Genomic DNA, 26,607 nt, shown 5'->3' with positions numbered 1-26,607 from the left:
GAGGCTCGGCAGATGAAGGAGCAGCTAAAGAGAGAGCAGCAGGTGTTGGACGCCAAGGTGGCCGCCGTCAGCAACCTCAGCCTTAACAATGGACGCTCGGACAAGGTAAACGCTTCACATCTTCAATGTGTGACGTCATTTTATTACATGTGTGTCATTTTTTTTCCTTCCTGTAATCACATTTGACCAAACTGCATATTTGTATTCTGCAAACCTTTTGCTTTTATCTGCGTTTTATTTTTTTTTGCACAAAGGTGTAAACAGCCCCAAAAATGTAAAAGAGGTTAATTTTGTATGTGAGGCATATAAATACAAATCAGTGTATTCCAGGAAAAAGGCGATCAGTCTCTAAATTCTGACGACAAAACACATAAATCCACTCAGGTCTCTGAAGTCATCACATGCAGTATTCTCTGCTCTTATTGTCACTGTGTGTATTAATTTGTCTTGCCATATGCCATCCCGGCTGCACCATGTAGGAGGTAAATCCGTGTACAATGTAGCGACTGAAATGCGTTGAAGCTAAACGGGGCCAGATAAGGTAAAACTGGAGGCAGCGCGAAGGTAATGAGTGCGTCTGTGAGGCGCACTGCAGGGTTCCGTGCACGTGTGTGAATGTGTGCGACAGAGCGGAGCATCAAGGAGACAGTAATGTGAAATGACGGCGCCGGGTCCTCGGCAGCGTGGCTAAATTGTGGTTATTTGTTAAACACATTGGGAGTCAGCTGGTGCGCACACATACACGTGCACACACACAGAGAGAGAGAGAGAGGAACAGTGTGCTAGAAGCATCTGCACCACTGACATTCAACAACTCTGTCTGTCTCTTTCTCTGTCTTCGTTTTTCTGTCATCTGACATGTTTGAAATGGTCCAACCCACACAGATCTACATGTTCCACACATGTTGGATGGATTACATTACACATAACATAGAGCTGTAAAGAGTACTGATATTTCCTACTGAAGTAGAAGTACTGTGACTTGATTGAAATTGTACTCAAGTACAAGTAAGTTATACATAAAACACTCAAGTACAAGTAAAAAGCAGCTCAATAAAATAGTACTCAAAGTAAAAGTTACTAGTTATTTTCACCCGCCACATTTATGTTTGGTAATAAATCTTGCCACGGTTCCCTTAATAAACAGAATAAAAAACAGACAAAATCTTGCACAATTGGAACCCAATTTATTTTCCACAAAGGCATCAGTATAAAATAAAAGGTTTGTAAAAATGTAATTTTTTTTTTTTTTTTTAGTTAAAATGACACCAATGAATTCATTTCAAAATGGAACATTTATCAGGCTCTAAGTATAGCTACATTTATGAACCCTAAAATAGAGAAAATAACCTCCATTCAAGGCTGTTTTGGCACCGTGCATTACGTTTAATCTGATTGGTCGGCTATCATGTGATGCATCTGGTCATTTCATTTTTTGTAGTTTCACAATGTACGCTGATCATTTTAAAACAAAAAAAATTTAAATTTAGTCAAATTATGGTTGGGTGTAGAAATGTAACAAATGACTACTTCTTTTAAAACGTACTTAAGTACAAGTAAAATGACTGATTTAGAAATGCATTCATAAAAGCAACTCAATTACAGTAATGTGAGTACTTGTAATCCATTACTTTCACCTCTGGTATTACGTACAAAGCATGTCATAGAAAGAGTAGAAACATGGTTTGTTTTTTGGGTCTAAACATAAAATAATCACCTCCACATTTTAAATACATAACGTAACAGACAGAGTTCTGACATATTCTCAGATTTGAAAGATCTTTATCCTCCTTTCATTCCCGGCCCCTGTGTCGACTCCCTGTTGGCTCTGCACGGCGACACAGATGAGGACGGCGAGCTGCCCGCGCTCCGATAGAACAGTGTCGTCTGGTGACACACTCACAGGATTAGTTTTGTCACTACTTTGTGTCTTGGCTTCAGTGTCAGCCATTCAATCCACTTTTCTCATGTACTGCACCGGAGCTTAATGTCAGACTAGGCTGTCATCCACTCTGTCTCCCTGTTCCTACACACACACACACACACACACACACACACACACACACAAGGCCAACTTATTGGGCACACGTAATCTTAAAATCTGAAATATTTAGGACATTTTGTGCTCTATCATTTTAATTATTTTGACCTATAAAGAGAACATAATAATTACAAAAATTGAGGAATCATTTTCTCAATTTCTCTGGCTTGCACAAAGTTTATTTTTTTTATTTTTAACTAAATAAAATAAAAACAATCATTGACAGTGTTGTGCTATCCAGAAAACTGACAAATTCTAAATGTTAAAAATTACAAACTTGTGCCTTTAAAAACAAAAGACATGCAGGTACATTTTTCCCTTCGTTTTTCCTCCTGTAGGAAAATTATCTCTAAACAAAAAAACTAAACTCTGTGGAACTAAAAATGGAGGAAATGTTTGTCATTATCACTCTACCTCCCTCCATCCACACTGCCAGCTCTCCAGGGTCACACATAAATGGAGAGGGACACTTTTTGGACGTATTTTTTCAGAAGACGACGGGAAGCGCTCCTAATCGTGTAATTAAACTGTAAAACGCACCGCAGCCTGTGCGCGCGTGTGTGTGTGTGCGTGTGTGTGTTTGAGAGCGCACTCGTCTGCAGTCAAGCTGTAGCGCGGGGTGCACCGGCTGCTTGCATTAAGCATGTAAATGCTCAGTAAATCAGCCTTTTATTGGTTGTAATAAATACCCAGGGGGCCGTGCGGCGTGGCCTCGCTCTCGTCCGTGCCGCACTCCCTCGTTCTCTCTCCCCCTCTAATGCGTCGACCCTCGGGGGCCTCTGTGAGAGCGAGGCATGCCGCAGCACTCCACTCGCGCAGGTGGCTGCCAGGAATCACTGCACACACACACTCTCACAGACATACACACACCCGTATATTATGGGGTATAGTCACGGAGCAGTAAACATCCAAATAGGACTAAATGTAATCAAAATTCTTGCACATGTAAACATAAACACAGATGTGTGCTGAAGCGTACGGCACTCAGTATAATGTCCATTTGTCTGCTAAGTGACACCAAAATGTGCACATTCTCTCCATGGAAATCACAGTCTGTCTTTTTTTTTCTACACTAACACAAACTTCATCCAGTCACACTACAGTAGGAGAAAAAAGGACTCCGCAATTATTCCCATTCCATGCTTCATTTAGAGAATTGAAATTCTATTTATTTATGTTCTGTATTGACATTACGACAAACTCGGTGCTGCAGGTTTTAGCTGTTTCTTTACTTTTACACAGGTGACACCTTTCATCCTTGTAGAGAGTCAATAACAAGCCTCTCCCTACATTCAGGTGTAATGATCACAAAAACATCTAAAACTGTGGTTCCCAAACATGGGTACGTGTACCCCTAGGTGCACAGGAGCACATTGCAGGGGGTACTCAGAAGGATTGAAGAATTCATTTAAAAATCAGGAAATAGTTCCTTTTTAGGCTTTTTTTTTTTTTTTTTTTTTTTGACAAATTCACCACAAACTGACAGTTCTATTGCTGAATAAAATACTATATTTTCTTGAAATGTATTGATAATTTTACAATTTTATTTATTATTATTTTAATTATTAGCTACATTTTACGTTGGAGGCTGTATTAACTTACTATTGAAGTAATCCATAAAAGTTGCATAGGTGATTTTAAAAGATAAATAAATTACACTTTAAATTACACTCATTGTTTTGAATTAGTAGATTAAGCTTTAGGGAATCAATGTTGGAGACAAAGGTAGGGCTTTAGGAGAGCCCACTGTTCCACAAATGAAAAAGCATATTAAATGATGGAGAGGGTACTTATGATAAATGAAGGGGGTACACATGATTCGACAAAAATGCAAAGAAGGTACACGGGAGTGTTAAACCAAAGTGGCACAACCCTGCATGTAAAATTTTAAAAAGATTTATATTTGTTCAAGTCATGAACAGTTTTTAGGCTAAAACTCTGTGTTTTACTGTTTTTAATAAAAACACAATGCACTAAAAACTGGTTTTTGTGCAGTTTTGTTCTCCAGGGAAGTTGTTGGAAATAAGTCCCTAAAACACATTTAAAGCTGTAAAAATAAAATCACATAAGTTTTTTCTCCATTTTCTTTGTGTAAAATCTTCTAAAAACAATAAATGAGAGCCTTTTGGATCAGATCTCCTCACCAATATGTTATCGATCATTTATTATGGCGTTATACAACGGGACAAATTGGAGTTGGTGTCTGTTTTGAAGTGGTTCAGTGGAAAGGTTGAATCCCACTGTGGGTTGGTGGCTCCGTTCATTCATGTGTTGACGCCACGCGTTCCTCAGACATTGACTACGGACTGTTTGTGTTGTTCAGGACAAAGCTGCCTTGGAGAGTCTGAGTCAACAGCTGAAGCAGCAGGCGGAGGACAAGTTCAGCCACGCCATGCTGGACTTCACCATGAGCGGAGACTCTGACGGTGAGGACACACACACACACACACACACACACACACACACATACTACAGACGCGAGCACACAAGCATTTATAGATATTGTTGCGTTCACATAAAAGGATTAGCTGATAGAAATGATAAATTATTAATACTGGTTTTGTCAAGTTCCAGAATTTCAATGAAGTGTTTCAAAGCCTTTGTTTCAAAGCTTAAAGCAGGGTTTTTCAACCTTGGGGTCAGGACGCTATATGCGGTCATGGTGTCACCTGAAATGTCTAGTGATTAGTAAAAGAAAAAGAAAAAAGGTAAAAAAAACTGCTTAAATTATATTTATACAATTATTATGATTTTATTTTATTTTATTTTATTCAAATTAACACAGCACACACAGAGAGAATGAATATCAAATAACTGTATTCTATACTTGAACTTTCTCAAATATAAATCTAGTTCAAATAAATTGCAGTATCTTGTCACTTTGTGCACTAATCCTGGCTAGGATAAGAATGCAAAGCATTGAATTTAATAAGATTAATCTCCTTAACACAACCCAAACCCTGAATGGAGTATTGCAATAAGATGCAATTGAACAAAATAATTTCCAATCTAAACACTGAGTTTCAAAGTTGTGTCATTCAACACAAAGAAAATGCGTAAGTTGTGGTAGCGCGCACGAAAAAAGAAAATATTCTTTTTGTGACAGGTTGACGTTTAGCAGTGAGATCGTGTTGCATTTTAACCCAGTGGTTTTTCTGTTGCGCCCCCCTTTGAGAATGAAACCATATTAAACTAAGTTTCAACAAAATGGGTAAAAAAAGTAACTCAAACTTAAAGTTTAATGTATAAACTTTCTGAAATATAAATTTTGTCCAAATAAATTGTAGTATAAAAAATATCTGCGGTGGCGCATCTTTATCTGTATTTGTAAAACACTTTAATGAACATGATCAAAAATTAATTCAAGAAATAAATGTCTCTGGGGATAATTGTGATATCAAAATGGGGTCACGACCAGAAAAATGTTGGGAACCTGTGGCTTAAAGCAAATAAACTAAAACCCAGCAGTGTGCAGGCTTTATCACCGCTTAAATAAATGAGTGCTTTATTTGCGTCTTATATTATCAAGATTTCTGTAAATGTTCTAATAATCCACATTAAATTGTACATTTGATAACATTTCTCAATCAGGTTTTTTACAGGATGATGGATTGAAATCAATGTTTCCCTCTTCTCCTTCTTGTTTCATTGGTAGGCTCTCCCAGCGTGTCAGACTCCAGAATATTCCGGGAGGCTCGGGGTCGGGGGAGCACTGAGCCGCACATCAAGCGGCCGATGAACGCCTTCATGGTCTGGGCCAAAGATGAGAGGCGGAAGATTCTCCAGGCCTTCCCCGACATGCACAACTCTAACATCAGCAAGATCCTCGGTACGACACACACACACACGCGCACACACACAAAAACACACGCACACACACACACACACGCACGCACGCACACGCGCGCATTTGAGTGACAAGTGCCTTTGCCCCACCTTTATCACTGAACACCTCGCTCTCAGATCAGCGGGGAGCGTTCGTTTTCTCTCCACAAGCTGCTGGTGATTTCCTTAAAGTGGGGGTCTTGTGTAAACGGCGGTTAATGAACGGCTGGGGAGAGCGCTGCTCCGACAAATGATGATATAATTCATTATGCATTAAACAAGCAGCACAAGACCGCCTGACATTTCTCCCAGACCGCCGGGATCGGCCCTGACATTTTAAAGAGCTCCTAAGCGTTTTATAACACAGGGAAATCTGGTTTTAATAAGCCTCCCCTCTCTCTCTCTCTCTCTCTCTCTCTCTCTCTCTCTCTCTCTCTCTCTCTCTCTCTCTCTCTCTCTCTCTCTCTCTCTCTCTCTCTCTCTCTGTCTCTCTCTCTCGATTGCTAACAGATCACAGAACACACAGAGAGGCTGGGAGAGAGCAGCCGAGCGCTGACAGCTTTTACCCATTAAACATACAGTAGTCGAGCGCAAATTCAGACCAGATATGAAACACACACACACACACACACACACACAGAGGGGAATACATGCCGGAGATTACACCCACGCACGCACGCACACACACACACAGACACACACGCAGGGGGCTGATGCTACAGATGTATGAGCAGAGACGGAGCTAAGAATTGACAGCAGGTTAAGTGAGGGCCTCATTAGCCCAGATGAGTACCTGTCGTCCCACTGCTCGCCTCATTAACCCGCTTCTTTTCACATGCCTCTGCTTTACGGAGGAAACTGGCAACGTAATGTGTGTGTGCGTTTGTAGGATTGTGTGAAACTGTGTTCTTCAGACGCGGTCACAACGTGTCGATGTGGTGCATTCCGTAACTCGCTAACAGCAGAACTGATACCCATGTTAAGCTACATGTTGGCGTTGAGTCAGAGATATAAAATGATCAGTGTTGGGCTTTCATGGATCATTGCTGTGTTTCCTTCACGAAAGCGTCTCAGCTGAATCTGATCTTCACCCTCATTAACGATCCGTCCCCTTTGCTCCGTCCAGGCTCGCGTTGGAAAGCCATGACTAACCTGGAGAAGCAGCCGTACTACGAGGAGCAGGCTCGCCTCAGCAAGCAGCACCTGGAGAAATACCCGGACTACAAGTACAAGCCCAGGCCCAAGCGCACCTGCCTGGTGGACGGGAAGAAGCTGCGCATCGGTGAATACAAGGCTATCATGAGGTCACGCCGGCAGGAGATGAGGCAATACTTTAGTGTGGGGTGAGCCAAGATCTGTCCCTGAAATGACAATTTTGGTTACATGGAAATATGATCAATATTTAAATCTTATTTTTGATCATAATCAGATCAATCATTAACATCTCCAGCACCTCCTCCTTCAGTTTATTGCTTGTCAGTGTGAGTTTGGTTTAAACCTGTGCCTGACGTTAAAGCTACAGACGCTCAGTGATGTTTGTCAACATCCTGATGCAGTTTAGGGACAATAATATTCATTTCTAACAGATGTTGGAAAAATAAAGTAGCATTGTTTGGATTATTTGGTGCTTTAATTAAATTTTTTACAATTAAATTTTGACTAAATTTAAATTGAACAAGTCATTCAACGTGGAGGGGAACTCGTTATTTTACAGCCTAGTCTCATAGAGTTTGTGACACTGACACAAAATGGACTTAAATGAATTTTTCGTGCGTGGCAACATGATTTCCTCATATTTTACGTGCTGCAGGGCACGATTTATGACTGTGATGCACAGCACGTGTGGTTTGGGATTACAAAGCGTTGCATTTTAATAGCAATCATCCTCTTATAATAAGTGCTGTATTAAGATGCATTTGTACAAAATAACTTCCAATATAAACACATTGAGGTTTAAAGTTGTGTCGCACAGCATGACAGAAATGCACAAGTCGTGGTGGCACGCACAAAAGTGAAACTATTATTTACGTGACAGGGTGACGTTTGTGCGTGAGATCGCGTTTCACTTTAACCCAGTGTTTTTTCTGTTGCGCCCCCTTTGGAGAATAAAAGGTTTTTTAAACAAAATTTCAACAAAATGGGTAAAACAAAGGGTAACGTTTATTGAAAAATGTAAAAAAGTGTGAATATTTGTTTTATTCATAAGGCTGACATGCTGTCATTATCTGTCATTAGCATGAATAAGGTGTCATGAAGGATGTCGTTAAGTGTCGTTCACGAAACTATGACACCTTTGGAGCTATGTTGACATTTTTGGGTTAGGTGGAGGGATCTAGTGAGGTTAGGTAGGGTTAGTGTAACAAACCACACTTTGTGACACCTTATTCATGCTAATGACAAGTGTCAACATATTGTCAGCCTTGTGTAGAAAACTTAATGTAAAGTCTTACTGACTTTTCTTAAAAACTCATAAATCTTTCTACTTTTTATCTTCAATGTTCAGCAGTGCTGTCCCCTCCCCCCATTTTGGAAACCACTGCTTTATCACTTTCTTGATAAGGCCTTCTTGATGTTTGACTGTTTCATAAAACCACATGTATAGGGCGGCCTCACTTAGAATATCAGTAAATGTGAAAGTGATCTAGAGTAGATCCTCACTGAGCCCTACGGTGCAGCTGCGTGGCGGGGCTCTGAGGCTAGCTCGTGCTAACGCTAATCTCTGTGCCCACAGGCAGCAGGGCCAGCTACCCCTGTCCTCAGCCGGCGTGGTCTACCCCAGCGCTCTGTCCATGGCAGGAATGCCCTCCCCTCAGATACCCTCAGAGCACTCCAGCATGTCCAGCAGCCCAGAGCCCACCGCCAACCACCACCAGAGCACCGCAGTGACCAGCCTGAAGGGGGAGGAGCCTCGGATCAAAGAGGAGGAGCTACGGTTAGACGACAGCAACGGCGACGTTTACGATGACTTTGACTACGAGGATGAAGAGGCCGACTACGCCAGCGATAATGACAACCACATCACCCAGTAGTCAGGGCTGCTGGTCTGAAGCCATTCTGCTGGTTGAACTGACTAACCCCCACAACAATCAGGAAGAAACAACTCCACCTTAATCTTTCTCATCACCATGGACTCTCCTCAGAGAGACATACCCCCCCCCTCCCCTCTTTCTCCGTCCACTGGAGCCCCTGAAACCAGCATCTGATCAATCAATGAAGCACAGGACTGTCACTCACACTGACTGTTACACCAACTGGAGGACCAGAGCTCCACGCCCTCGTCCTAAAGCTGGCTGAGGAACCTTCACGTACTACTGCAAGAGTTGAAGCTGCAAACCATGCTCACACCGCAAACGCTCAGTCCCGTTTGTAGACGTTTTAATAACTGAATCAGTGGACCTGTTGCAGGCTAAACAGATGACACTTTATGATGGCGGACCTGTTTATTATCAAAAGACACTTTTAAAAAAATAACAGCTTTTTTTTTTTTGTTCTTTGGTTCTATAATATTCTCACTCAGGTACACGGTGCCAATAAGTGGCTTGTGAATGTGATTTGTTGTTTTTGTGCTACAAGTTTGAATAATAATAGAAAACAAGAGACATTTCTTTTTTTTTTTTTTCCTTTTTTGTTGTAAAGCACCTGAAAGAGATCAGATGTTTATTTTTAACAAAACCGCTCCTTTTCTTCTACTTCATAGTATGCTGTCAACAGCCCCCCCCATTTCTACTTTGGGTTTCTGTGACCCCCAGTTAGCTCCTCCCCCCTTTTTTAATCCAATGGAAGAGTCCAGTTCAGACTGACCCACACAGCATGGACTGTCCCACTTTGATTGGGCCAGGGGTGGATAAAGGCGGAGCCTCCCTCTGACATCACGGAACAGAAACGAAAGCACTGTTTGTGAGACAATCGGTAAAGTTTTCCTCCTTCTCCACCTGATCTCATCCTGTGCAGCGTTCATCAAACACAGGAAACAATAGGAAACATGCTGCTGCTGCCATTAATCCTACACACACACTAATGCACACGCACACACACATTGTTTTGTTCTTCAGTGTTTTCCTGCAGCCTCTAATTCAAATGATCCTGCTGTGACTCAGTGGGCGGAGCCGAGGTGAAGTCAGCCAGTCAGTGTTTCCGTTTGTATTTGAATACTGTATTTTATTATTTCTCTTCAAACTGCCTCTAGTCTAATAATATTATTATTAACATTAATTATAAGGATGTTCAGCGTCTCCTAAGTTTTAGTAAGTTATGTACAGTATAATTTATTTTTTCTCCTCCGTAACTGGCTTTTTTATGACATATGAAACTTATGGCAGTCAGTGGAACATTATTCTATTTAGCTGGTAGATATACTTCGATTTGTCCTTTTATTTTATTTTTGCGTTGCTTTGTTTTGTTTTTTTCGGTTGTTTTCGCTGCGTTTGTTTCTGTCAACCCTGCTAAAGGTCGGGGTGGGCGGAGCTACTGACGGACTGGACGGCAGCCACCTCCGAGCTGAAGACGTTAAAAAAAAAAAAACACTTTTCATGTCCCAATTTGTACGAAGCACTCAGACTCTGCGCAGTCAGAGAAAGAAGAAGAAGATTTTCTATTGTTCTGATTTTATTTGTATGATTATCAAATGTATAATGTGAAGTTTGTTCTCTTTTAATATGTTTATTTTCTTTGTTTTTGTATTATTTTTGGACTTGAAATCAGTTCAGAAACTCTTTGTTTTGAACAAAAATGACCCGTCCCAGTTTACCAGTATGGCCACAGTGGAACACTGTTGATTGGGATCCTCTATGTTTTTCAACCCCGTCACTGTACAAACACACAATCGCTCCTACAACACTGACACATTTCAGAGAAAGAGATTATCACCACCACGACCAAATCCTATGCTGTTGTTTATTGTTTTCCTAACGCTGTACATACTTTTTGTTTTTGTGATGGCAGTGATTTTTATTTTATTTTTATTGTTATTATTTTGTAATCATAGGAAACAGTGTTTACTGAGACCCATCGCAGGTGTTCCACTGTGCGTGTCTGTGTGTGACGAAGCCTCCAACGGTACCTTTGCTTTGTTTGAGCTCCACGCGACGCTTCAGGAGCCATGACTACTCTTCAGGTGTGCTGATTCCCACACAAGCTTCCCGCTGTTCCTTTTGCTGTCTAGTCCCCCCCCCCCAATGCTGGAGAGATGGAACTGTCCGTTTCTAAGGGTCTGACGAGGGTGGGCGTGGCAGCAACAATCATCCCTGCTGGAAAGACGGTGTTTTCCCTTTATCGAGACAATGAAATAAAAAAAAAAAACAACCACGATAATATTTAAGACAATCAAAGTCATGAGTGGAGCTCAAAACAAAGTGAGAGTTATTACAAGTAAACAAAAAAAAATAATATCTTACCATCTCAACTTGAAAAATCAAGAAAGATAATTATGTAAATATAACATAGAGTTATAGATTTATATTTTGTTCATAACACAGTGTAATATAAGTTGTATATTTCTTTTTTCTTTCTCTCTCTCTCCCTACTGTCTCTTTTATTGATGTTATTCATGCAACAGAAAAATTAAGAGTTGCCATGCTCTCACAAAAAAAAAAAAAATGAAGAAAATTATCAAAGAAATGAAGAAAAACAGGAAAAAAGCTGTGGGCTGCCACCGCCATCTGTTCTAAGTTCACTTTTTTTTTTCAGTATTACTGCCAGACAAGGCTCTAATAAAGACAACAATGTGTTCAGTAAAAACTTGTGCTGGTCCTGGTCACTTCTTTCCTCCTCCCGTACATTCACACAATGCTTTTACAGCTCTGACACTTTCTCACACACATATAATCAGCGTTGGCCTTATTTTAAGCATATAGTGAGATTTGCTGGAATGCTGTGAACAAAATTCACACGTTAGTATGGGAAAATATTAAAAAACACAAATATACATAAGAATGTGTTTTAAAGAGACTGTAAATATTTGGAAAATTAACAAAGAAGGATTTTATCACCTTTTTTTGTCCATTCTGGCAAGAATCATTTAGTCCATGTTTTAGTTCTTTGTAACTATAATCTTTTATTCATATTCAAAGGTTTTTCACATATGGTTCCAGCATTATACATGTTTTATTTATTTATTTATTTTTTATCACGCCAACCCCTGATTTAATTTACACCTTAGCTAAATGCACCAGCAAAATATTCACAAATTAAAGCTATTTTTTCTTATCTATTTATTCAATAAAAGGCATATTTAGAAAGTTAAACTACTGAAAAATCAATACATTGTGGTCACATTAGGGTGAATAGGGATTTTTTTAAAGACGAAAAATGAAGTAATTCATATTCACATGATTATTAATGATAATTAATATTAGATACTGTTGATAAATAAAAGGATGGATAATAAAAAGAGTAATTCGGTAATAATGAAGTTAAATGAGTGCAACATATCAGTGTTATTTGAGCAATTTCATTTATTTATTTTGTGTAATTCTGAATAACACTACTTCATGCAAAGTTTCTGGAAGATGAATCTCAGTCATGGCCTGATTGAAGGATAAATGCTTCCCGAGTCTCTCTGACTGTTCAGCGACGTGAGTAAAAATGTCTAAATCTACAAAATACCAAATCCTTGGAACTCGCACTATCAGGAGTTACTGTTTTTGACCTTTTTTTTTTTGCTTCAAGTTTTTGGTCCTTTTGTACACACAGAAATGTACTGACATATATACTTCTCAAGTAGAAGGACTGTTACTTGATCGAAATTGTACTCAAGTACAAATAAGTCATACATTAAATACTGAAGTACAAGCATCTCACAAATAAAGTTAAAAAGGAAGAGACGAGATCTTGAACAATTGGAACTTCATTTATTTTCCGCAAAGGCATGTGTATAAAATAAAAGGTTTGTTAAAATGTACAATTCTTATTTGAATAAAATAAAATACCAAATGATTCAATTGAAAATTAATGAAATTCTCAGGCTCTGAGTATAGTTACAATTATTAACTTTAAAACTGAGAAAATAATCTCCATTCAATGCCGTTAATGCTGCAGTATGTTTAATCTGATTGGTCGGCTATGATGTGATGCATTTGATTGCTGTCTGGTCATTTCATTTTTTGTAGTTTCATAATGTACGCTGATCATTTTTAAACAGAAGATAATAATTTACTCAGTAACGGTTGGATGTAGAAATGTAGCTTTTAAAACGTACTTAAGTACAGGAAAAATTAGAAACAAGTAACCATAAAAGCAACTCAATTACAGCAATGTGAGTATTTGTAATTTGTTACTTTAACCTCTGTCTACACATCACTATGACTGCCCACATATACAGTCATTTGTTAATTAATCTGTTGTAAATGTACGGCCTACCTTCTTGTCTTTTGGAGGAGGAGGGCGGGATCAAGGCCTGTGTGTGTGTGTGTGTGTGTGTGTGTGTGTGTGTGTGTGTGTGTGTGTGTGTGTGTGTGTGTGTGTGTGTGTGTGTGTTTGAAAGCTTATCTTTAATTGATTCTTGCTAAAGGACGTTTATCATGTTTCTTCTTCTCCGTTCACGGGTTAAACACATCACATCGCACTCAGCGCACATTCAAATGTTGCCCCATCTGTTTCCATATGTTCCTCAAACAGCCCCTGACACTCCATGCATAAAAACAGTTAAACGCACTCTGTGGAGGTGATTTAATGTGCTTTGTTAATTAACATAACTCCTCTCTCTGCTACACACACACACACACACACACACACAGCCCTTTGATGCAATGGAACAGGCAGGATGGGGGCAGAACCCACAACTCCTACGGTTAAGTGAAGGACTTAGTTGTTCTCTGGGCGTTTGTGAATTTTTCAGAGGCCGCCTGGAGGTAAAAACCTGGGAAAAAGGTTGATGTGTGAATAGTTAAGGAGCAGCGAGGGGATGGGAAGATTCTCTCTTCTTCTATTGTCAGCAGTACACGAAGACGCTGGGGGAAGCAAACAGTGGCTAAACTCAGATGAAATCACAGACACTCCTGAGGTTTACTGTAGGAGTTACTGTAGCTCAGCTTAAACCACTTTCATCCACTGCCTGTTTTTCTATCACATTGTTCCCACCAAACTATCACAAAACTATCACATATTTACATTTGAATGCTGCTCGGTGTGTTTTTCTGCATGCAATTATTGAATTTCTTCCAACTTTTCCCAAACACTTGACTCTTGAAATCAGTGACGAACGACACACGCGTTGGTGCCCGGGTCGAGCGTGTGATGTGAGAGCAGCTAGGCCCTGCATGTCAAAAATGCAGTTTTTTTTTTTTCGTCTGTGGGTGTTTGAAAATTGAGTGAAAACGATGTCACATTAATGATTTAAAGTCGGTAATAGGATGTGCTGTGACGCTGAGCCGCCAGCTAAGCTGAGTTTAAGGCTCCGGCGTTAATGTATTCATGAGGAGGAGGATTATACAGAGACAAGAGCAGCTACAGAGAGCTGAGTGCAGCACAGCAGCCAGGGCCAACAGGCCTGCTGGATATTATATATATTTATATATGTCTGCATTTTCACACAGAGAGTTCAGCACGTCTCCCAATGCAGGAGGTAAGACTGCACACGGAGAATCAGACATAGTTATCTCTGGGGTTTATTTACACTCACATAATTACATCTTTATTTGTTTTATTAGTCAAATATGTGACAAAAATGTGCTTGTCTGATCCAATGGCCACATCATCAACATTCATACCAGTATTCAGAATAACGAAGAATATGACCATTAACACAGGAAAGAACAAAGGATTTTTTTTGTCATTTTTGTGTATTTTTTCTAAGCTTTTATGTTTAGTTTTGGAGTCATTTTGGGAATTTCACATTTTGAAGAATCTCATTTGTAAATGAGTGGAATGAAACAGTATTTAGTGTCTTCGGAATAGATTTATTTCTATCATTTCTATCATTTCTGGTCTAAAGACTAAACCTTGTATTTTCAGTTCATGTTCTAAACAAAATCATTTCCATTATCATTATTATGATGATCATTTTTAACTAAAAATGAACATTATAAAAGCCCATATTTTTAATATATATTTATAGTAAATAAATATTAATGATTTAATTTTTTTAATTTTTCACTTTTTCTCTCTCTCACGTACCCCCATAGTGCAGTCACATACCTCCATTTGAGAAACACGGTTTCGTTTAAATGATTCAAAGATGTGTTTTAAATATTGACTAAAATCTGTAATCATTGTTGCTGCAAAGCCCAGATATTAATCCAAATATGTGTTTCCTTTTCTTTGATCAGTGACCCTGACAGCCCTGCTAATCCTCAGTCTAACTCACTAAAGTACACACAAACTGCACCATCATTAAAACAGCGACAGTGACAATCATAAAGTATCATAAAAAAATGATTTCAGCTATAGTCAAGGACTTATAAGCTGCATTTTTTTCCAACTCATTTCTCATCTTCAGAGAGGATCAAAAGGTGAAATAAGTGACGGGGATGTGAGCAAAGCTGTTAATATTGGGTGGCTGATGCATTAAGAGTCCATAAAATAATCCCATATGAAAAAAAATAATAAAAGTGACCGCACTAAAACTATAAAAGTGAAGCGGGATGATGATAAAGATAAAAAATAGACATGCACTTTGGAGTCATTTTTGGCACATGTCCATGCTGTTACTTTGTTTTACAGGGTTTTTGGTTTGAGGTATTTTAGCTTCATCAGTGTGTGTGTGTGTGTGTGTGTGTGTGTGTGTGTGTGTGTTTATGGAATAATCTTCCATCCCTGCTATCAGAGTTGTTTCTGCAGGGGAGAACTAAACACCATCAGGATTCTTGAAGGAAACATGGCGGGTGACCAAGCAGACAATAGCTGTAAGCGCCGATGGTGGCCCCCCAAATGTGACGTCCCAGCTTCCCTCCGTCAGGTCTCAATAAGCAGAGAAATCAGCGTGACACCGAGCAAACAAACACAAAGCGGTGTCAGTGGTTGAGCGACAGGCCTAATGTGACAGATGTGAGGACGGTGCAGTGTGAGGGACAGGCGTGGCCCTCTGTGGAACACAGGGGCCTTGGGGCTGATCACCCATCAAGAGTTGGGGAACTGGCTTCATGCCTCGCCGCTCACATGCCACTCTCACACTCTCACATGGAGACGAAATGCTCACCAGATTCAGCAGCTGGCCTACTTTCACCTCTTTTTCCTCCTGTCTGTCTCCATCAAAGTGTAGAAATGTATCTGTTTCCTTTTGTCCTCATCTGATTGTTTTCTTTTTCTTTCTTCATTGTTTGTCTTTTCTTGTTCTTTTTTTTGTTAACACTTTACTTGAAGTTTAAAACATAAAGGCTGACATTACGCTGTCATTATTATGTAGTGACACCTGTCATTAGCATGAATGAGGTGTTATAAAGGCTGTTATTAAGTATTGTTTGTTACCGTAATCCTTCATTACCTTTACCCTTCGTTACCCTAACCCTTCATTACCTTTACCCTTCATTACCCTAACCCTTCATTACCCTTACCCTTCTTTACCCTTACCCTTCATTACCCTAACCCTTCATTACCCTTACCCTTCTTTACCCTTACCCTTCATTACCCTAACCCTTCATTACCCTTACCCTTCAATACCCTAACCCTTCATTACCCTTACCCTTCTTTACCCTTACCCTTCATTACCCTAACCCTTCGTTACCCTTACCCTTCATTCCCCTAACCCTTCATTACCCTTACCCTTCTTTACCCTTACCCTTCATTACCCTAACCCTTCGTTACCCTTACCCTTCATTCCCCTAACCCTTCATTACCCTTACCCTTCTTTACCCTTACCCTTCATTACCCTAACCCTTCGTTACCCTAACCCTTCATTACCCTTACCCTTCTTTACCCTAACCCTTCATTACCCTTACCCTTCGTTACCCTAACCCTTCATTACCCTAACCCTTCATTACCCTTACCCTTCATTACCCTAACCCTTCGTTACCCTAACCCTTCGTTACCCTAACCCTTCTTTACGCTAATCCTTCATTACCCTAACCCTTCGTTACCGTAACTCAGGGATGGGCAACCGTTACCACAAAAATGTGATTGTCTGATCCGACAGCCCCATTATCAACATTCATGCCAGTATTAAGAATAATGATGAATTTGAGCATTAATACAGCAATGAACAAAGGCATTGATTGTTGTCTTTTTGTGTAGTTTTTGGAGTCATTTTGTGTATTTTGGGAATTTCTGCAGGCATTTGTGTATTTTACGAGTCATTAAAAAATTGAGAGTTCTTTCAATAATTTGAGCTAAATCAAAAAAGCTCTGTAAATATTGTGAATTTTAATAAAATTTTAGTATTTGGAGGGGCTGAGATATCTACAACTGAACTAGTCGGTCACTTACAAAAATGTTTCATGTTTTTTTCCATTTTTCTATGGTCGGATTTGTCCCCACGGGCTTTAAGTTTGAGCCCTAACCCGTAACCATACCTGACCCTACTAGATCCATCCACCTAACACAAAAAATGCCAACATAGCTCCAAAGGTAATTTTTCATACTTTAGCAAACAACACTTAAAGGTCACATGTCATCCTATTTTTCAGTCATCTCCATTTGTTCTAAGAACCTCAAAAACATAGTCATTGAGTTTTATTTTCCCAAACTCGCCTGTTTTCCAGAGTTTTAGCCTCTGAAAAGTCACTTTCTGATTAATTTTACATTAATTGTGGCCTACTTATGCATATTCATGAGTGGGCGTGTTTATAGACGGGACACTGACTTTCTCCTCCTGACATAGGGCCAGAGGACGGCCCACCCTCCTCCCACCCACTCCGTAGCTGAGCTCATGCTGCTTTATAAACACGAGACAGAGCGTGGGGGCGGGGCGTTCACTGGTACATACATAGACTGTAGAAAATACATACATAGCACTGTGTTAAGGAAGCTGAAAGGCTCACCTTCGTGGGCGTGTCTGTTTACATGTCAATCACGGCAAAGAGCTCCTTGGAGGAGCGGCTTCTCCAACTCAGTCAAATTAGTCATCAAAGTGGGAACGTGTCATCACATTGGAGCGAGGTGTTTGGGCTCACCCTGCAGTAAGAAAGGAGCAAATCACCCTCTAACTAATGATTGAGGGAATCAATGAAAAAAACACTTTGAGCATGTGTATGAAGCCCTAATAGCACTTTATGATGTTTAAAGCACAGAAAAGTCCATTTAGCTTAACATGGGCCCTTTAATGACAGCTTCATGACACTTTTTTCATGCTAATGACAGATAATGACAGAGTAATGTCAGCCTTATGGATAAAACTTCAAGTAAAGTGTTACCTTTTCTTTTCATCTTTTCTATTTATTCGTTTTCCTATTTTCTTTTTCATTCTTGAATCTTTATTCATTTCTCCCTCCATGTTGGATCCATGGTTGACCTTTGCTGTTGATCCTTGAACACATGCAGAGGATTCCACAGTTTTTCCCTCTTTCTGCATCACAACAAAGATACAGATATGGATGTTTTATGCAACATTTGAAAAACTGCACAATCTTGACACAAAGAACTAAAAGAGAAGACTATCATCTGTTAACATGTAGGTGGGACGACACACGAGCTGCACAACTTTTCAAACACGACGTTGTTCACTGAGCACTTTTATCAAAGCCAGATCAAGACGGCTGTGGGCGCTTTCACGTCATTCCATGAAAAATATTATTTCTTGAAACATGAAAAAAAATAAAAAATCAGTGTAAAACTGTTATTTTCGCTCCCTATCAACACCCAAATGCACACATGCAAATATTATGCTAATGGTATGTTAAGTGATGGAGTAGCTGCAAAGCAGCCCTGCTGTTCAAGTGACTGGTGAGAAAATAGGTGGGGTCAGTCGCAAGCTGTAAAAGCAGCTCCAACACAAATAAACAAAACCCTCAGGGATTAACAGAACAAGGGCCAGTGATAAACGGATGAGACGAGACACAACAGGCTGAGAACCAGGGGACAAGGAACAGCACACGGACACGCAGAGGGACGAGAACCCAGCACACACGGATCAGAGGAAAGGAAGCTAAAAGAAGGAGTGAGTGGAGTTGAAAAGGTCAGAGTTTCAAGAGAAACTTCATTGTTTTTTTTCTAAACTTTTTTTATTTCAACTTTTAGGAACATGCAGATTTCACAAGTGCTTGATGGTATGATTATACATACTCATCATACCCAGATACAAAAACTAGTAAAAAATACAAATAAAATATAAATATATATATATATATATATATATATATATATATATATATATATACATGCATACAAACATACAAGGCTTGAATAAGAGAAAAAAAAACTGAATGAAAAGGGGGGGTAGAGTGAATATTACATTGTTTAAAGGGGCAGTATTATGAAAAATTTACTTTATAATGGTTTTGCTACAGTGATATACATCCCTTAAGCTTCATTTAGAGGACCAAAGTTGAAAAACTTCTGTTTCCTCCCTCTGTTGTTATTCAGTTATACAGTTAATATCACAGTTAATATTTTTAAGTTCAGTATATACATAATCCAGTATACAGATAAACCGAAGAGAGCTCAGTTCCACTTTTAGTAGCCGTTACATCACCTTGTATTGTCTTTATGGGATGATCTGATTTGTTTGCGACCCAATGCGACGCAGTAGTGGTGAGGCTCCTTTTAAAAAAGAGCAATTTAGATTTTAATGATTTTAACTATTACTGTGACCTAAATCCAACTTTTTATTCAATTGAATGACTTTTTAGTGAATATCAATATTCTTGATAAGTACCAGTTTGGTTTTAGAGTCACCCACAGCACACAGACTGCCCTCCTCAAGATTTTAAATGACATTAGGTATACTGTATGTATACTGTACTCAGTGCCGCTTTTGATACCGTAGACCACACCATTCTTTTAAACAGATTAAAGCACCTGGTGGTGCCTCTGTGGTGCTGTTTACAAATGGGTTTTTATTATACCTCACAGACAGGACTTTTTTGGTAAGTTTGGATATTTTCTCCTCTAAGGTCCATAAAATAACATGTGGTGTACCACAGGGATCAATTTTAGGCCCTGTTTCATTTAATCTGTATATGCTCCCTCTTGGTGATGTCATCAGGAGACACGGAGTGAACTTCCACACTGATGATGCACAGCTGCATATCTCCGTGTCACCTGATGACACCAGTCCAATGGATGCTCTTTTTAACTGTTTTTTAGATATCAAATCATTCAGGACAAAACTGAAGTTTTAGTTCTTGAGGCCCAGAGAGAGAAACTTTTACCTAAACTTCAAACAGCCTTGTTGATTCCCTCTGAACAAGTTTAAAACCTGGGACTTATTTTAGACTCTGAGCTCACTTTTATCCCTCACATTAAAAATATAACAAAACTTGTTTTTTATCATTTGAAGATCAGAGCCAGTGTCCGCCCCATTCTCTCTCAGGCCAACACAGAGATGCTAATGCATGCTTTTATCACTAGTTGAATTGACTACTGTAATGCCCTGCTTTCTGATCTTCCCAAAAAGATTATTTCAAGTTTACAATTACTACAGAATTCAGCAGCACGTGTCCTGACAAAGACCAGGACGCTGCTCAGCTCCTCGTGTGTTTCAGGATCGATTTTAAGATTATTTTACTGGTTTTTAAGTGGGCCTTCTTCTTACCTTTCAGAACTACTTTTACCCTATGAACTTTCCCGGCAGGGGCGGACTGGGGGGGAAAGTGGCCCGGGAGTCATTGACAGACCGACCCACTTCATGCGGGTGTGGAGAACTAACCAGTCGACAACACTTGATGAAAAAAACTGCATTTGATGTTGCTTTGGACCATAATCATTGTGTAATCATTAACTTGAACCCTTAAATAGCATACAGTACTATAATTACAGCAGTAAAGTGATTTTAGAGCATGTAGTGATAATAATACAAACGGGTCATTGATACAATAGAATGTGGCTGACCCACCCGCCCCACCAAGCTCCAGTATCTCTTATATTTTAAGACAAGTGTACAAGAAATCTAAAATACCCACTTGTCAAACACTTACTAAATATAATTATGTGATTAGACTCTGGTAGGCCTTTCTTTGATGACATTGAAATGCTGTGAACATTCCTACTAGGGCTGGCCGATATTGACCAAAACTCATACCTTAATATATTTTCTCAAAATGGTGATATACGATATAAATCTAGATAATTTTATTTCAGATGAAGTCTGAGCAGTAAGAAAAATCTGGGTTCAATTTCTGATGCAAAATGCTACACAGGCTCATTCGTTAACAAACAGATGCTCAATATGTGCCACTTTTGGCTTTTTCACCTCTAAGGGACAGCACGTGTGAGTGAGTTCTGTAGTGTAGCTTGTTATGGGGAAGGTCTGTGTTAGAATGCATTCAGAAATCCATCTAACTGAGCTTTACATACTGTGCTGAGAAGTAAAAGCAACAACTAGTAAATTTGTATTTTTATACAAAATACAATATTTATTGATGTATGATAATGTAATTTTCTATTTTGCCAAAATGGAAAACTCGATACATCTTGAATCTCGATTAATCGTCCAGCCCTAATTTCTAAATTATAAACAACCTAAATTTAAACATAAATGTGTATATGAAGCACGTGTGTTTATTTTATATACTTACAGTTCATATACAAGTCAACACATTGCATATTTACTGTTAATTTCACGTTGCTTGTCTTTAAGTTAGACATTTAAATTTTATTTTATTATAATTTCTCATGCTCACTCATGTGGTTTTCTGGTATTCACTAATGACTTATTAGACACATTTATTACAGACTTTACATCCTTTAACACTTTTTTGAAAGCAGTGTATATTTGTGACGCTTGTGATTGGCTGATTTTTTATGCTGACTTACTTTGTTCCTTCTCCTGTGGAAGACGACAAAATATCAGTTACAAATCTTACAGAACGCGTAACTATGTCCGTCCTGCTGCTCTTTAGGATGATCAACTCTCTGTCACATTTTCCAAGGTATTTACATGAGTTCTTTGTTATTTAAATTTATCCATCTCTCTTCTGAGTTGTTTCCGGGTTTGTTGCCGCTGTCGGCACTAATCTCCCGAGAACTGCCACTAAGGTCATTACTGGTGGCAGTTCTCGCGAGGCTAATGACAGCGTTCAGTTTAGTAAGGCAAGGAATGATTTTATTTGTGTATTTTTTAATCATTATTACATTAAAATATGGGATATTTACAGGAAAATACAAATGCGGTACGATGGCAGGAAAGAGGGGTAAAATATGGGAGTTTCCCAGGCAAAACAGGATACTTGACAGGTATGTTTATTCGTCCTTTCTTTTTCTCTTTCTCATGGTAAGACCCACCGGCCCACCAGGGTAATCCCCGGTGTCCCCGTACGTCAGTCCGCCCTTGCTTCCTGCAACCTGAGGTCCACCGGCGCTGGCCTCTTAATAATCTCCAAGGCGCCGTTCCAGTTTTACGGCACTTCAGGGCTGCAGAGAACGTTCATGTTTTTAAGAAAAGGCTCAAGACCCACCTTTTCAAATTAGCTTTTAGCTAATTATTTATTCATATTAGGATTGTTATCTTTCATGTTTTTATTGTTATCTTTTATGTTGTTTTTATACTTTTAGGATTGTTCTTTTATGTTGTTTTTATACTTTTAGGATTGTTCTTTTATGTAATTTTTCATAGTTTTTAGGTTAATCTTTTACGATTACTATCCCAGTGTTTCTGCAGGTGGAGCCCTCTGCACTAGGGGCTGATGGGCCGTGGATGCAGTGATGCTGTCTGTCTCGTGACCCTCGGTGTTGACGAGTAGCTTTTGCGGTTCTGCTGGACTGGGGACTGTCTCAGCGTCCTGTACCCACGGTCTGTGTCCTGCTCCTGGTGCAGACGGCTCCCTGTGATGTCTCCTTACCTAGATCCTCTGTACCCAGCCATGTGGCATTGTCCTTATTTTAACTTGTGTGCCTGTGTGTGGTGGACGGAGTTTGTACAGGATGGGTGTATTTTTAACTATGTAAAAGGACTTTGAGCTGCATTTTCTTTGTATGAAAAGCACTTTTTATAAATACAGTAAAGATTAATTGCGATTGATTGAGTAGTTGAACAAAACAATGGACTATTGTCATAAATGGACTATTTCTGTGGTCACAAGAGGTGAGGAGGTGATCGTTTACTCTCCTGCTGCTGCTGTGATAAACACACATGTTGAAGTAGCGTGTGTGTTTACGCCCACTCATGCAGATGCATGAAGGCCCAAAAAACAGCCTGTTTTTAGGAGCGCTCTGAAAGTGACATTTCAGAGCGCTAAAACTCCAGAAAACAGGCAAGTTTGGGAAAATAAACATCAAATACTATGTTGTTGGGATTCTTAGAACAATTAGAGCTGGGTGAAAAATAGCATAATACTGGACCTTTAATTCTTTCATGGGCTAATAATTGTTATTAAAGTATTAAAGGTTGCCAGATTATATAGAAAATGTTTTCCTTTCTCTCAATAGAAATGTAATTTTCTCTACTTGTAAAAGTTTCATCACTAAGTAATGCTTGGCGTGTAGGAGGAGTTTTACTCTTCCCGTGTAACATACAATACCATATTGTGTTGACTTTTTGTGAGTTCTATTGATGTAGAAACTTCAATGTTTTATCCAGCAAAATAGTTATTTACAACCTTTTACAAGATCCAGATCATTAAAGTGTAACTAAAGCCCAAAACCGCTTTTATCTGCCAAAAACAAATGTATTTATCCATTAAAAAGGAGTAATGAACCAGTCAAGTTGGGTTGAATTTAATAACATTTTCATCAAGTTAGGTCAGATTTCAACACTCTAAAAGTTGAACTACAAACAAGTAAACACTCCAAGCATCTCCAGAGCTTTCACCTCAGCTACAGGTGAAGACGGGACGTCAATCCCTCAAAACCCATCATTCCTTCCGAGTTTTCGTCACCAAAGTGTGAAGCTATTTGTCACAAATCTCCGTGTTTCAGATCACACTCTTGGGTGTGACTTAAACCTGAAATCTCTGCATCATCATCACACAGGTGGTCAGAGCCTTGCCTCACCACCATCCACCGGATCCACAAGCTTCAAACTTGATGTAGTGAGTGAAAGTGTGCACAGCACAGCATCCCTCCCAGTCAGGCTCCAGATGGTGTGTGAGAGCACAGCGTACATACAGAACGTGTTGGACACCAGACACTTGCTTATATGATGAATTAAGTGTAGAGCTCCTGACCTGATGGTTCCAGTAATTGTTGAACCATCACATTTATTTCATTTCATGGATCTTAGATCAAAAGTGTGCATGTGTAAGTAGGAGATACTCTTTTCTAACACTTGACAACATGAGAGCTCTTCAGGTGGAGTTGATTGCACAGTCAGCACATGTTCCTGACCTTGTGAACATGTGTTCACAAGGTCAGGAACATCTGAATACATGCTTTGTTAGAAAAGACTGAAGTTTCTCTCGTGTTCTAACCTGTGATCAGAGGTGAGTAATGGATTACAAGTACTCATGTTAGCGTTATTGAGTTGCTTTTATGGGTGCTTGTACTTTTTTATGTAAATCAGTACTTTACTTGTACTTAAAGGTATAGAGGACAATTTTCCCAAAGTTTAGAAAAGAAACGCCCTCTGCACATGCGCAAAAGTTTACCTGCAAAAGAGGGAACGCCTACATGTGCCAGAGTGCGTGCACGAGCCCAGTTTTCCTCGTGCACAACTCTGTTTACAAGTTGGAGTAGGCATCCCTGTGTTGGATATAGCAGTACTCTTTACATTTCTGACTGAGAAACATTCAGAAAGACGCAGTCAGAGGTTGTGCTTTGTTTGGATCAATCAATCGTTTATAAAAACAGATTTTAATAAACGAAAATGAATCAACAATAATCGTAGACAAATGTTCTTTTTTTTTTTTTTTTTTTTTTTATTTGTCTGCACATGCTGTCAAAGGTCAACACCACAGGAAGTGCAATCATTATGAGACAGCAATGCATATTTTGTTATTGCAATAAAATACATTGATTTATTTTATTGCTTAATTGTGACCATCACCAGCCCTCCCTAAGGAAGGGTAAGAAATCTTTTATTACAGGGAAGATATAAAAAGGGAGAGTAGTGGTAGACAAATGTTCTAAATGCACAAAGACATTGTCTGAACCAACAGGCCCAGCTAGGGTCGGCCGACTCTGGCCCAGAATGTCAATCTTCTCAGCGTTTTATCCAGTAGCTGTTATCTGGCCCCTCCTCTCGTTGGTATGGTTTCGGCCGCGTCTTCTTTTGTTATGTTACGTAAGACGTTTTTGATTGTCAGTCAAAACATTGGCTGTCGTACATCAAGAGATAAAGACATTCACACATTTTATTTCAGCCAGAAAAAAAAGTTTATATCTAACATTAGTCTTTACATTTAGAAATGAAACAATCAGTTATTGCAGTTATTTCTTGATGACATTTACTGCTGATTTAAAGCAATACAAATTACATACAAGATTACTGATTAATCTGTTGTTAATGTTCTTTATCTGTGAGAGGACTAAAGTGTGTGTGCTTTTTATTCATTATTATTTATTTGGTATATGTATACGAGTTGTTTAAAGCTGATATCCGGAGTTTCTGAGAAATCTACATTTATGCATCATTCTGTTGAAATGCTAAAAAATAGCTACTAGTATTTTACTATGATCTACTTCTGGTGGTCATTAATATACATTAATTATATAAGTCCCTCCTTCGTCCTGTAGACCCCTATACAAATGGAAACAATCACAGAGTGCGCCCAGCCAATAGGCTTCTACTTCCTGTTTTTGAGACTGTCAATCAAAGTGAATGTGGAACTGTGCACGGAAACAAGGGCGCGCGTCACAACAACAAACAGGTAAATATCAGTCGGTGTGACCCGATGCGACCTTGTTATGTTCCGCAATGCATGTGCATAAAAGAAGAGGCGTGGCTTCTGGTAGATTGGCAGAGGCAGTGGGAGAAAGTGGAGCTGTTTAGGGCGGGACATCGAGACGTCCTCTCAGAAACTCCGGATATCAGCTTTAATGTGGATTAAAGATTTTAAGTGTCCAAACAACAACAAAGTTTTTGTATCTCACTTTGTGGAGTAAAATTAAAACAATGTTCACACATAATTCAGTTTAAAAACAGGTATAAAGAAATTATTTTCACGAGGGACAGGAATTAATCTGATCACTAATGACCCGTTGTTGTTTTTTTTCTGTTTTGATGATTCGCTGTGGAATATTTGTGAACATGTAGATTGTTTGTTTAATGATATATGTATAATTAATTGTATTATTAGTTGTACTTAGAAAAGCCAAATCGGTGGTGATTAAAGAGGTACGAGTGTAAGTGTTGGTTGATCATATAAATGTTCTTTTTGTTTTCTAAACTGTTGTTCTTTTATCATTTTACATGTTCTAAATAAAGACAAAACAATCAATCAACTAATTAATAAAAAAAAGTTTAGTTTGTAAAAGAGTAGGCAGACTTTTTATTTGTTATATTTTTCATAATTTGGTACTTGGATTCAAAACTGTCTTTAGTGATTGTTGTGTTGTTGGTTAGATTTAGATGAAATCAGTTGTTTTGGAACTCTCTATCTTTATTTCAGAAAATGGGCTACGTATGTATGTAAATATACATTTGATAAAAGGATCAATGATATCAGGGCTATTGGATAATAGGATATTTAGTATAAGGATATATAATTATAGTATGTCAAAAATAAACAATTAATGAATAACGTTTCACATCAACAGTTTAAAGTTCTGATTACAAGTCA

General features: G+C 39.0%; 1 protein-coding gene across 1 annotated transcript in view; it reads left to right on the top strand.

Moving 5' to 3' along the window:
* The window catches only part of sox5 (SRY-box transcription factor 5), an 86,149-nt gene extending 74,693 nt beyond the window's left edge, over positions 1-11,456 (top strand). The window contains 5 exon segments of the mRNA XM_028448956.1: positions 1-105; positions 4,365-4,467; positions 5,697-5,870; positions 6,993-7,209; positions 8,598-11,456. The exon segment at positions 1-105 is cut by the window's left edge and continues 71 nt beyond it. Coding sequence (XP_028304757.1) covers positions 1-105; positions 4,365-4,467; positions 5,697-5,870; positions 6,993-7,209; positions 8,598-8,895 — 897 coding nt within the window. The 3' untranslated portion in view covers positions 8,896-11,456.
* The last annotated feature ends 15,151 nt before the right edge of the window (positions 11,457-26,607 follow it).

Source organism: Gouania willdenowi, chromosome 6, assembly GCF_900634775.1.
Source record: "Gouania willdenowi chromosome 6, fGouWil2.1, whole genome shotgun sequence".
Taxonomy (NCBI): Eukaryota; Metazoa; Chordata; class Actinopteri; order Blenniiformes; family Gobiesocidae; genus Gouania; species Gouania willdenowi.
This window is presented reverse-complemented; position numbering and strand designations above follow the sequence as displayed.